This window comes from Cyclopterus lumpus, chromosome 5 (assembly GCF_009769545.1).
Source record: "Cyclopterus lumpus isolate fCycLum1 chromosome 5, fCycLum1.pri, whole genome shotgun sequence".
NCBI classification, from domain to species: domain Eukaryota; kingdom Metazoa; phylum Chordata; class Actinopteri; order Perciformes; family Cyclopteridae; genus Cyclopterus; species Cyclopterus lumpus.
In genome coordinates, this window is record NC_046970.1 from 7037275 (window position 1) to 7050940 (window position 13666).

The 13666-nt window shown below is 41.7% G+C and overlaps 1 protein-coding gene across 7 annotated transcripts in view; it reads left to right on the forward strand.

The window, feature by feature from the left end:
• The first annotated feature begins 10871 nt into the window (after positions 1 to 10871).
• Positions 10872 to 13666, forward strand: part of LOC117730783 (transcription factor SOX-13-like) — a 38264-nt gene continuing 35469 nt past the window's right edge. For 3 of the 7 annotated variants that reach the window (XM_034532761.1, XM_034532766.1, XM_034532763.1), the window contains exon 1: positions 10903 to 11206. In XM_034532761.1, the coding sequence (XP_034388652.1) occupies positions 11202 to 11206 (5 nt within the window). In that variant the 5' untranslated portion in view covers positions 10903 to 11201. Of the gene's footprint in view, positions 11320 to 13666 lie in introns of all 7 variants that reach the window. The other 4 variants (XM_034532767.1, XM_034532769.1, XM_034532768.1 and 1 more) reach the window with 4 other exon arrangements.

Here is a 13666-nt window from a genome sequence, read left to right on the forward strand (position 1 = left end):
AAAGCCTTGTATTTGTGATGGGCATGTCATTTTGCCTATTAAGTATGTCACTTTTTAGCAGTCGGTTTTGACAGTGAATGATACAAAATCATAGTCATTTTCTCCTGATGGTACAGCACCAATATACAAAACCTCTTGATTAGAATTATTATTAGAATAATAGTATGCAATTGTTCTTTATGTATAACACTTTAATAAGCACAGTAAATGGTCTATATATTATTATTCAAGGGAAACAGAATAGAAACAGAAAAGAAAAAAAAAGGTTAGATCTGGAACTGGTAAAAGAAAACGCCATGTGTCATTTGTTCCATATCTTTCTACTTTTACACTTAAGTCCCCAAGTGGAAAATCCACTCCATCTCACTATACATGTCCGACAATAATACATAAAACATACAATTATTCAGAGTAGGCTGAATAATGCTCTGATAGGCTACAACAACAGGAGGACACAGGAGAGTCCTCTAAGCTAATGGTTATGGGACAACAAAGGTACTATTTACCCCTGTTTGAGTAATGTTATATAACAAAAAAACACAGTGCTCAGCTGTTTATAGTAAAACTATATAATTTTTGTGATGTACAATTCTTATTATTCTCATTTTTTTCAGGCATTTATTTTCATTAGATATCAAGAGAAGTGACAGCAAATGAGGGGGAGAGGGGAAATGACATGCTTCAAGAAAAGATAAGATGAGGTAGAACGTTATCTAACCCGAAGGAAATTGTTGAAAGGTTCCATCCCCATGTAACCTATTTTTAAATGTCTGCCAGCAATAAGAAAATCATAGAAGAACACAAGTTTTATCCTTTAAATGCCTAATAGTATCAGTACAAGAAGCTGTACACACTACACTGGAATACAGTATTATTATAACCGTATAAAGGGCTGCAGGGAGTTGGCCAAAAAGCCAATGGGATTTTATTGCAAAAATTATTTTCTGTGCTTTTATACACCACTTTTATGGTATTTTGAAAATTGGGAATGCATTCGGCAGTAGCACAAAGCTAACGTTAGGCTGTAAACAAACTACACAAGGGTTGCATGAACGCGAGTAGACGCAAGAGGCTGTGAATGACGTTTTGTAGTCTGCTGCGTCTGGAAACGAGCCCGATGAGAACGGTGAGAGACAACCCAAAAAAGTATGTTCGCAGGCCGGAAAACCAAAACAATGAGCTGAGGGGACCTGTGATAATTCTCTGGGATCCATTGTGGATTTTAAAGTTGTAAGTATTACATGCTAATATTATTTTCAATGATACGTTGATACTAAACCAGGTCGAAATAAGCAGGTGTTACAGGTTGCTGTATGTCATTTACTCTACACCAATTGACATCCTCCTGTTAACTGCTGTATCCTATTTTCTGCTGTTGCAATGGCTCAATATCCCCATGTGAATAATTAAAGTTTCATCTTCCAAACAATCTGGTACACCAATATGGAAACTGCTGCTCTACAGAGTACAAATAGAGGTTGAGGCTGTATATCATAGAGCATGATAACACAAGGCTACGCTAGAACCTACAGCTAACTGTGTGGCTGAAGGTGCTGTCGCACAGCCCAGCCTGGCAGAACAAACAGAGCGGGCTGGCACTGCTCAGCTATGCTTGGCCGGCTTCAACAGCATTGACAAAGGTAGGCGACCTGAAAGGCAAGAGGGAGAATAAAGCTCATAGATTGTAAAACTGGCACTAGGCTTTCCGCTAATACTAAAAAAACTGTGTGGTTTGTATAGAGAAAAATTAAAAGGATTTGGGGGATATAGAACCACCAACGGTTTTGGTTTCTTCAGTACAAGTGGAGTTGGAGTCCCATCATCAATATTTGGTCTTGAATAACACAACTGAATGTGTCTCATCTCAAGGTCTTTCCGCACCGGTGTTCTGACGTGTAAACAAGAATGTGAAACACAAACCCGCGAATATGATTGGTCCAGGGCTTTTGTTGTGAAAGGTAAGAACGGAAGGTGTGGATCTGGTCTGCGTTTCCTTTGTCTTAGTTGAAAAGGGTCCGAAAGTTTGCTGCCGACTCGGATCTGACTACAGAGCCTCCATGTTAATTTAAAAAAGAAATAAAAGATGCATTTATACTGTCTTTTGATAACTTCAGATATTTGCATAGCTAACGGACATATTTAGCATTACATGTACTTGTTTGCTAGGGCGTTAGCAATGTCAGTTGCCGTTAGCTTAATTTTGACACAGTTTGGGTACATCGTCAATGCTAGACTTCGTGTCGGATATCCCGAGTGTCGCGCTGATCGAGCCAGGTCTTGAACAAAGTTAATTTTCTCCAGATTTGTCTGTCGGAAATACGACATTTTCAGTGTGAGAGTTTTCAGAAAGATATGTGGCTTGTGAAAACTAGGTCCAATATTTACTTTGGTAAATATGGGGGGGAATGAATCCATCATAATCTTCAACATTGTTTTCTTCTCTTACTCCGATGCAGGAAATTGACTCTCAGTGTGCTGTAGAGCACAGGTTTGCAAAGTCTGACACAGACGTGTGTGTGTGTGTGTGTGTGTGTGTGTGTGTGTGTGTGTGTGTGCGCTTTCCATTCATAGAGAACGCACTACATATTTAAAACATGTTCTTCAAGGGAACATATTTTGTCTCTTGGACTTTAAAATGATGAAGCTTGGGGACATGACTTTGTCCGCAGTAACTTTCAACGTGTCTCCAGAGACAGAACCACAACTGGCTCCACAACACCAGAATGAGAGCAGAAAGTAGCAGAAATAACTGCGTGCAGAGCTCTGTTTTGTGTTGGCAAACACAACAGTGACTTTTGAATTTTCATTTTTGAGGCCAGAGGCACACTGCACACCTGCAGCAGAGCTAGCTCACTGAGAAGGAATACACGATCATCAGATATGGAAAGTTTGTCTTAATTTGGGACTAATAGAATTCCCTTCCCACTCATTCATTGCTAGACTTTGGTATATTTAAGTAAGTTATTGTTATTCTGCAGACCTCATGCATGTACAAAACCTTATAAAAACACCACTCAGTATAATATGTGTCCAGCAACAACACAGGTGCACAACACCCCACTGTTTACTATGAGCTCAATAATAAACGTGTAATAAAATGTCATTAAAAACGGAACATTGTGAGCTTTGTGAAAGTACAGAGCAGTTGTATTGAATTGCAACAGATTGTTAAGGTGTACCTTGCTTGTAAGGGAGAAAAGAAACACTGGTTACTGCGTTGCTCCAGTCATACAAGAAATACACATCCTTAATGTGTGCAGCCACCTTTACAGTTCCAACCGCATCACAGTGCTGAAAAGAAAACGGATTACGATCATTCACACCACAGCCATGTGTGTGGGGTTCAAATGAAAAGTGCTTTATCTTCATGTTTTAGCTTGAGAGATTTACATCAGTGGCCAACTTGTCTTTAAGAAAGTTCAGCTTTGAATTGGAACCACTCACACATGTATAACAGCAAAGCCACAAAGCACATTACTGACAACTGTGCTTTGCACCTTGCGCTGCCCTGGTGTGAGCAAATGCAAATCCTGGTAATAATTGACATGAAAATTGCACTTCACAGCTTGGTTGTTAGTAGAACTGCACCCTGCTCCCCACACTGGCACAGTTCATTTCACTGTCTGTCACCAAACAGGCACGTGAAAAAAAACCCTGCTCGCTTAGAAATGAAGATGCTCAACAGAATCAACTGACAGCATCAGCCTTGGGTTCTTCGGCTTGACCTTAAAGAAGAACCCTTGTTGGTTCCTGGTCGAGCATTATGTACCCCCTTTCAAAAGATTACACCTAGAAAGCCAACATAAAAGGTTTATACCTACAACCATCTAGGTTCCACCCAGAAACCTATTTTTTAATGAATGTTCTTGATTGTTTTTAAAAACTTGTTTTCTTTTGCATTATGTGTCGATGATTTTAATGGTTTTTGAATTGCCTTGTTGTTAAAATGTGCTAAACAAAAATACTCGCCTTGCACAGAACCGTTTTTACACAGAACCGTCCTATGCCGTAAAGGTTCCACAGAGGAACCTGCTCTGGGTTTTTTATCCAGAACCTTTCCACCTTCTAAGGGGGCTAACAAGAACCCACTCAGGTTTATTTTACCAATAACTCTTTTATATTCCAAGGGTTTCATCTGGAACCCTTAGAGGCAAGGGCTGAGCCTTTAGAACAATGTACGATTGTTTTCGGGATAACGGGTATAATCAGACAAATGGGCACATATCCAATGGCACATTTTTCAGACTATTGGGGTTTTGGAGTATGAAATATCAAGTTATGACATGAAGACATTGACTAAGTCTACTTACAGTTCAAGGCTGAATCTTTATCATTGCTTTGTCACAACGATATGTCCAAGTGCCAATGGGAGGCTTAAACATTTGATCAACCTATATTCACACAGCTGTAATGTACTGGTAACCTGGCACATATAGAATAATAATTGATCTATAAAAAACTTTTCAATTCAAAGTAGTGCTTTACAAAACACAATAAATAAATGAAAAACATTAAAGCATAGTCCGGTAGGTGTTAAATATTTGCACCAATCACCATATAGGGCAGCATAAAACATTGCAGACAAAACAAAAAATCGGAAGCAACGGATTAGAAACAGAAAATAAAATAAAAAACGTACAACAGTTCTAAAAGTTAGCTAATGGATAACACGTGCTAAAATCAGACAATCCTAAAGTAAAGTAAGATGGTGAATAACACAATGCTAAAATCAAACAATACTAAAATCAATTAGGTTAGCGAATAAAACCAAATTGAAATCAGACAATCTTAAATTAAAATAAGCTAACAGATAAGACTGACAGTTTCCTCATCTCCCTACCGGCCATAAAGTCATCCCCTCTTCAGGGGTACAATTATATAGTAAGAGATGGGGGAAGAATCCACAGTCCTTGTTTGAGGTAAACATTTATTCTACAGCTCAGCTGAGGCCAACATGAGGCTCGCCCCTCGCGTTATGTCACGGCAGAGCACAATATTGGGGCCATGGAAATGTTTTTTTCAAACACATCCCTAAAAAACAAAGCAATAATCATAATACGTTGTGGTCACTGTCAGGCTGAAGTTTACTTATTCAATTTTTACACACAAGTATGTTTCAGTTTGCAAAATAGTGAACGGCGGATGATGAAATGCTGGAAATGTTTAGTGTGTTTTGAGACTCTTCATAACATTAATACAAATTACAGAATGGTGTGTGTGAGCAAATGCTACAACAAAGAAAGAAAAAAAAAGAACCCCAAAAAAAATAACTGAAGACCAGAAAAGAAAAACAAGCCTCTGCTCACAAAAGCAGTTCAGTTCACAAAATGTAAGGGAGTCCGTAGAAGGGATGGCATGTGGCTCACAGCGCAGAAGGTCCTGTGGTTGAACCTGTTCACCAGCTCAACCTTGAACAAAGACAGTTTTAAGATGTTCAATACTCCATATGTACTACTTTGCAACCCCAATTACTACCGTGATTTATTTTTCCTCTTTTCTTTAAAGGCCTCCTCCAGTGCACCCCTGTGTCTCACAGCTGCATGTCCTACTCGCTCCTCTTCCATAGTTTGACGTGCTGCAGTTCGTCTCCATTGTTGGTTTTGAGGAAAGGTGACGGAGATTCGACTGCTTCAGTTTGCAAAGCAGTGGAGAAATGCTGTAACCCCCTCGTACAATCAGTTCACACCTGCAGTCCTAAACAAAACTAAAAAATGTGGGGAAATATTTGAGGCGGTATGTTTGCTAATTATCATTCACAGCATCGTCGTCTTGCCCTGATCCAGGAGAATACACGGTCCTGAACGTAAACATTTCAGTCACAGATCCACTCAAAACAAATGCTAGCATCTGTTATGTTCATGTTTTCAACATTCTTTCCATTACACATTTTATGTTTATTATTTCAGGCGAGAAAAAAATGACAGCAGGGGGTTGTAAAGGAACAAAAGCATGATTTATTCAGATGAGCAAGATCTCTTCTGTCAAAGTCAGTACAGACCATCATGGTGGCGAAGGACTCATCACCACGGTGGCCTGAGTGCTGCTGTCATGCCACGTTGCAGGAGGTAGCCATGTTGGCCTGGGTGAAATGCCATTGTTCCAACGGCCTATTATTACGAAACCCCAGTAGTCCGAAAAAAACTTCCCATTGGACTGAAAGCAAACAGCCATTGTTCCGAAAATGTAAACTCCCCTGCAACAAACAGAAGCACATGGCTAATTATTATGCAAAATTACCTCATTGGACCTACCCCTTTGAAGTATATTTGTCTACAACATGACCCGCCCTCCTCGGCATATGATTGGTTTACCCTGATACTCTTAACCCTAATCCCATTTGTCATTTCTCATGCCTCACCCTAACCAACCCAACCAAGGAAGGCCATGTTCTTCTGTTTTTTGCAGGTGGAGTGTGTATTTTTGTTTCAATATGGCCTCCGGAGCAATGGCCATTGTTTTTTTTGGGATAACAAACTGTCAAACAATTTTACCTTTTTTTTACGTCTGATTCCACTCAGTCTAAATGTTCTTGAGGCCAGTGTGTCGGTTGTGAGGGAATACATTATTTGTTTATTTTTCATTCAATTGTTTCCACATGTATTTCCAAAACTGACATGTAGGGGACCTTTATTCATTAATATTTAAATGACACAACTGTCATTGCATACCAACAAGAAAATGACCCCTCATAAATGCGCTTCAGCTACTACCAACAACTCTCCGACAACTAATTATTATTATTTGTGCATTTGTTTAGCGGTCGCAAAAGCTGCGCAATCCTTTTTTTCATATTTGCGTAGAGTCCACTGAGCCCACGATGGTTAACACTCGGTGAAAACCATCCAACGCTTTGCAACAGGTGCTGCCAAACTGGTTGAGGGTGCCATCAGGTAGAATTACATCGGTCACACGGAATCGAATATAACATCACTGTGTAAGACTTACTGAAAAAAACTAGCCAGAACTCCTGGCTGATGCTGTCAGTTGATCTCGGTGGAGGGTGTATGGGTTCAATCCAGTGTTTGAATCTCTAGACTCATCATGAGACATCTAAAGAGCCAGAAGACCACAACAGAGACATCACTTTGCTTCACAGAGAACATGAAACAACTGTTCACATGTATAGCCGTACGTGTAAGTGTGTCTCTGTGTGTGTGTGTGTGTGTCTCAGAGAGAAGAAAAGGGACATTAGTCTGAAAGCTGAAGAAAAGAGAAGAGTGGGAAAAAAAGGAAAGGGTAAAAGAGAAAAGGGTAGATTGAGAGAGGAAAAAAAGGAGAAGTGTAGAAAAGGGTTTTGTAATCTCAGTATAGTGGTGTTGTGCCGTCTCCATGGCGACAGGCACAAAGGCCCGTGGTTGGCCATTGATGGCTAATTGTATTCTTCACAGCTCTTTTGTTAATTGTTGTCTGCCCAGCTCCCACTTCCTGCTGGGCCACGGCACAAAGCCACGAACAGGAGGGATTAGAAATGGCACATCGGCTCCCCCAACGCACCGCCAGGCTCTCTCTACCTCGTTCTCTCCCTCTCTTTCATTCTCTCTCCTCCTTTCTTTGTCCCTATTTCTCCCTCTATCTCTCCCCCGTCCCCACAGAGCCGCGCCTCCTTTTATCTTCTCCTCACCGTTGTGCACTCCCGTGACCTCGCCGATTCCGTCCTTCCTTTTCTTCCCGTCCTGATATGAGGTCTTCGCTGCTTCAGTCCTATTTCCCCGAAGTTCTGTCAGCCGCTACCAAGGCAGATGTAGATGCAGATGCATTTCAGAACATTGTCGAAAACGAGGCACAGTTTTGGCTTTTTATCACCAACCCAACGTATTTCTTTGGCATTGGAAGCTTTTTGAAAACACTGGTGTGTAATTGACAAGTTCTAGCAATCATGGACAAAGTTCAGCACTTCGTTTTTGCTGCAATGCAAAGCAGTAACAAAATAAAAGCATAAAAAGGGCCAATGGCCCAAAGAAATTGCAGTCAGCTAATTGACTAAGAGGGGGGAGGCATAATAACATTGACCCCTCCCTCCGCTAACAATTTTCAGACTGTCCCTCAGACATTTACCACCTAGAACACTGGGAACTTGAGATTGGGGCCGTTTTTTTCACAATTTTCTGACTGCTTTGCAACAACGTGATGTCATCAACAAACGGTGTATTTCTGTTTCTGCCGTGAGACATTCTGCTGTATTGTATTAATGATAAAGACAAATTACTATTCTGTCATGTGACAACAAAAATAACCAGCATCCATGACAACAACTGCTGTTTGTTCAGATATATTGAAATGCAGAACAAACAGAGGTCAAGATGTTCCATCCATTCAACCACTTATTTTGGCAGTATTCTGTGTGTACCATTGGGTTGTTTCCTATTATGACTGTTAGAGGTGGAGGAGGAAAAACAAGAGATTTAAAGCACCCCTGAAATGGGTACTTGGACTTCCTGGAAAACAGTGCATCTTCGGTGGTGACTTTTCGTGTTTGAATTTGTCCTTCAGTGGAAGAGTATTTAGTGTGCTTATGCAATGCTGTCATATTGTCTTTAAGTGTTTTTTCCCGCAATATTTCAAGGACATTTAAAGAGGAAATTAGTAATAAAGGGTTTCAACTATTCTCTGCTGCAACATCAAGACAATGGAAGTGAAATTAAACTTTGCTCGTCCTGTTCAAGGCATTAAATGGTATTTGGGAAACAATCTAAACTGCCTTTTGGGAAAACAAAATAACTTTTCTTTTAAATGTTTTTGAGAGGGTGATCATTTGTATTTATTTGTTCTGTACCCAAGGCCACAAAACAATTTTAGTTGAGTGGATTTAGGAACAATGTTCCTGTCCTGTGTGTCATTTATTTTGTTTCTTTTGGCAACACAAATTAAATCCTGTTCATCTCTTTATTGTTGGCGGGTGGTGGCAGATGTTTCACTGAACATCTCATAACCTTAACGAACAAAACCGAACCATTCTGCAGTGAATGCAAACCACCAAGGGGAAATTGGAAAACATTTTTTGTAATTTGCTCGAGGAGAAGTTTAAGACGTTAATTTCTTACATGTGATGAACTAATTAGTGGATTGATCCATTTGTTTGAGTCAATTAACTAATTTCAACCTGTCTTTATGATCTGTTAATTTCTAGCTTCTCCACAATATTTTTAACGGACTGTATGGAAGTTACTAGGGTTGAATTTTTTGTTTTTAGAAAAAAGAATTATATATATATATATATATATATATATATATATATATATATATATATATATATATATATATATAATCATAATTAAAAAGACTTTAATCCCAACTTTAATCATATTCTTTGGACCCAACCCTTGACTGTGACCAAAAAAATAAAAAACAAAATTTGAAACCAGAGCTTAACCCTCTCGTTTTTACGGGGACAGAAACAAATCTTTTAAGTGTTTTTAGATACAGTTTGGTTAACCGTGGAAGAACGGAGAAACAACGTGCGTGAGTTTTTAAATCCCCCGTGGACTAAAAAACATGTGAGCAGAACTGATCGTACGAGCAACTTTCTAAACCGTAAACAGCCACGGGCGACTTGCGTCGTCTCGCAGCACTAACTAGTAGATAGTGACTAAACTTCACGCTTCTGCAATTCTGCTTCCTGTCGTGATGCAGAACAAAGCAAGGTGTGTGACGGCTAGAGAATCAAAATGTCCTCCTCGCTCGAGATTCAATTACTGAAATGCTAATTAGTGAGTTTATTTCATTTGACACCAACAGTAGCATTAGAACTGTAACATACATATCTGCACAAGGGGCAGACTGTGTTTAGTGTTCCCGAAAAAAGAAAATACACAAAAATACAAATTTATTGTGTTTCTCACAACAGAAACAGTGGTCACATCAGCTACTTGTTTGATTGTTATGGGGAAATAAACCCTGGAGACACTTTTTTTTTTGTCCACTGCATATGGGACCTGCGGTGCCGTTGCTCGGACCCCACACTTTAAACTCGGCCTTCGTTTTGCCTTCAAACACACAGAACTTCTCCCGTAGCAGGTCTAGTGTCTCTGTGACCACGTGTTGCTGTGATCGCACGCACACACGCACACACACACACACACACACACACACACACACACACACACACAGAGACTAGCAAGAGGAAAGTATTACCAGTGTCGCTGTCGCGGCTGGTAAATATCATGACTAGGGCTGCCCTCTGAGCCGACTAAAAATTATCGACCAATTGAGTAGATGTGGAATTTCTCCACGGAAATGTGTGTTTACCAGAGATGCGCTCATAGATTCATGGAAATATAATAATAATAGCAGTAAAAAGTCCATGCAAGACAAAACAACTAATCACATTTCCTACAGTCTCTGAGAAATGTGCCACCTTGGCCACTGGGAACTTGACATCGTGGCATTTTTCACTATTTACTTGACATTTTTGGGGATTAAACAACTAATCTGGGGGGAAAGAGAGCCCCAGCACCTCAGACATTCTCCGTCACGAACCCTGTGATGCTAGTTAAGTATGTTTTTTCTTTATTTCTTACAGTTATGTCATCTCTCTTGTTTGTATTGTAATGGCTTTCGTTGCTTTCTGTTTTTACCATGTTAAGGGCCTTTGAGTAACCTTTAAAGCGCAATCTGGTAGATTAGCCGATAATGGAAATATGACCTGCTTGTTACATACATATGAACACCGTGTTGGTGGCAGAGTGAACCGAACTAAAGGAAGCATTTCTCTAAATCCACACTGGATTGGAAATCTAAAGAGGGAGGAAGGGGGGCTGTCAATTGGATTTCGACCGACCCAATCAATAGCATGTAATTTGTGTTTAAACGTGACAAGGGGGCGGTGACAGATAATCGTTCTGGTTTATGGCCCCTCCCCCCCGCCGCCACCTGGAAATCAGTCCCTATCCCTTTAAGTGGGAGGTGAGCGGCAGCGCGCTGCCGACGGTGAGTGAGCGCTGGGAACCCACAGCCGTAGACCGACAGAAAGTCTCCGAGAGTGAGCGAGTGAACGAGCGAGTGCAAGGCAGCGCTCTGTGTGTCTCCGTCACGTCCACGCGCCGTCCCGCCTCTCCCGTCTCAGCGCTTCACCCACGCCGTCACCTCAAGCAACATCCCCCCCTCCCGGCTCCCTCTCCCCCGAAGCCGAGCAGAGAGAGAGAGGAGTCCGCGCACACGGACCGAGCAGCGGCCACTCCGTCCCGAGCCGCGCCGTGCTCTGAATGCGGTGAGGAATTAAAGCGGGAGAGGAGGACTGGAAGTTTTTGTTTTTCTCTCTCTCTCTCTGTCTCTCTCTCTGTCTCTCTCTTGCTTTTGCGTGGAGAGAGCTCACCGAAACCGGTGAGTGAAGTTACTTGTCGCGGTGTGTGAATGAAGATCTAAATAACAACAAACTTCCAAACGTGTCTGTAAATGTCCAGGTGTGGCTGTGCGATGTTTTCTGGGTGATCAAAAGCAAGCAGCTCGACTGGAAAAGGGGGGTGGCGAAGCTCCGCGAACCCCCCCCCCCCCCCCCCCCCAAAAAAAAAGTTAGCCTACACCTTAATGATCCACTCGCTAAACTCCTCTCGACTCTCTGACTTCGTCTTTGTGAAATCTTAATATTTATTAAGTTTCGTAAGCGGTTTGTTATCTGGCAGAGGTTTAGTTGATGGTGGTGATGGAGATGATGGTGGTGATGCTTGTGATGTGATGTCAGCTCTGTTGGCAGATGCAAATGAGCAGCAGGTCCCCCGAGAATGGGTGCCGGGCATCCTTTTACCAAAGGCCTTAACACCTTTTTTTTAAATGTTGTTGTTGTATTGTTCGCTACTAAAGTTTCAAGAAGTTTCAGAGTGATGGGAAATTGTCTTAATGGTCAGGGAGTATACTTAAATGTCCTTTGGTGTGAAGTCTCTGTTTGGGGGCGAAGGAAGCAGGGGTCATGGGAGTGTATAGGAGGCTTAGGGTCCCTACACCACAAGGGTCCTTTGAAAGCATTCAGGGGTCCCCCTGAGGTCTGGGTCGTCTTCGGAGCAAAAGCACTTAGGGGCCTGCGGTCCCGGGACCGGTTTATGGGTCTTAGCGCTGTGTGTGTGTGTCCGTGTTCGTCTACAGTGGCTGGACGTGTACAAAGCTGTCCCGGTCAGTGGGGAGTCCCTGACCTTTCTTTTTCCGTCAATCTTCTGTCTCTTCCCCCGTGCGCCACACCTCCTTACTGCTGCCACCCCTCCTTTTTTTATTTTTCTTCTTCTTTTTTTCTGTTCCTGTCTTCTCATTTGGAAGTACAGTAACGCTGCTTCTCTGGGGTCCCCCGGGTAGTGCGAACACCAAAGCCGAGGACCTCGCTGTCCGTTACACGGCACATACTGCTTGACACTCCACTAATCTCAAGGAGTGGTTTGGCATTTCACCCTTCACCTCTGCCTCCCCTCCCCCCGGGTCCTCCCATCTCTCTCACGCTCTCTTTTGGGGCTTTGTATTCTCAGGTGAATGGGTTCACGCAGAACGAAAGGTGACCCAGGCGCCCGCTCTTTAGTCCCACCCCAGTCTGTCAGTCAGGTTGTGAGCGCTATTGCGTCTCTCGCGTCGCGTTAAATTGGAGAGAAGTTGCGTTAAACTCCAGGTAACCGTGGCAACAGTGCTCATGCTCAAGTCAAGTCACCGGTAAATTCCCAACCCCTGTTTGTGGCCCTTGTGTGGGACAGGTGGCATCGGTGAAAATGCCGAAGGCTTGTTCGGCAGCACGGCGCCGATCGAATCGTCCAAGGCTCTTTCAAACCCTTTGAATGAACAAGATGTTTTGTCCACTGCTTGATTAAAAAGAAAATCTATAATAATAACATAATAAATATTCCTAACCCGTTTCCCCAAGTAGTGCGTCTGTTTCTTAATACAATCGTACATGGTCGCCAGAAATAGGTTTATCTTCTCTGTCAGTGTGTGTGTGTGTAGACAAAATAAATAGTCTTTTAAATCTGTGTATTATTAGCTCGTGAAAAGTGCGTTGTAGTAAACAACAAAGTATAAATGTAGTTTGTGCCGGTGCTGTTTTGTTGAGGGTCACGTGAAAACGCAAAGTCTTTTTTTATTGAGATGGTTTGAAGAGTGGAAAAAACATTTGTGTGGCTACGTCTATTTTCTTTTCTTTGATGGGTCCGATATTTCTTTGTTTAATTTGAAATTAATCTAAAAGTTTTTAGATTACATTATTTCATTATACAAAGGATAACGTTACTACTTGGAATGGAACCAAATCATTTGGCTTACTTTTTTCATCCAGATGGTTTCGTTCGGGTGAGCCCTTCAGCACAGGTGTGTGTGTGTGTGTGTGTGTGTGTGTGCGTGTGTGTGTGTGTGAATTGCAATAACGAAACTCAGAGAAAAGAATGGACCAGTTATTTTTTAAATATCCGCACACCCAGACATTATTATTTCTAACCCCCTTTTCCCACTCGCGTTAGACTTTTTATTTTGTCACATTGCAGTCCTAATGATTATGTCATATGCGTGTTTTGAAGTGAGATTATGTGTGTGTGCACCATTTCCTATACATCGGACGTCTCCATAAGGGCAGCAGAGCAGACAAAGGTTTTTTTTTTTTTGTCCTCTCCTCTCTCTCTCCTACTGACCTCCTATATCCTCTCGACATTGTTCTCTGATTCCTATTGAACCAGGAGTCCACAGAGAAACACCACAATGGAGGTGT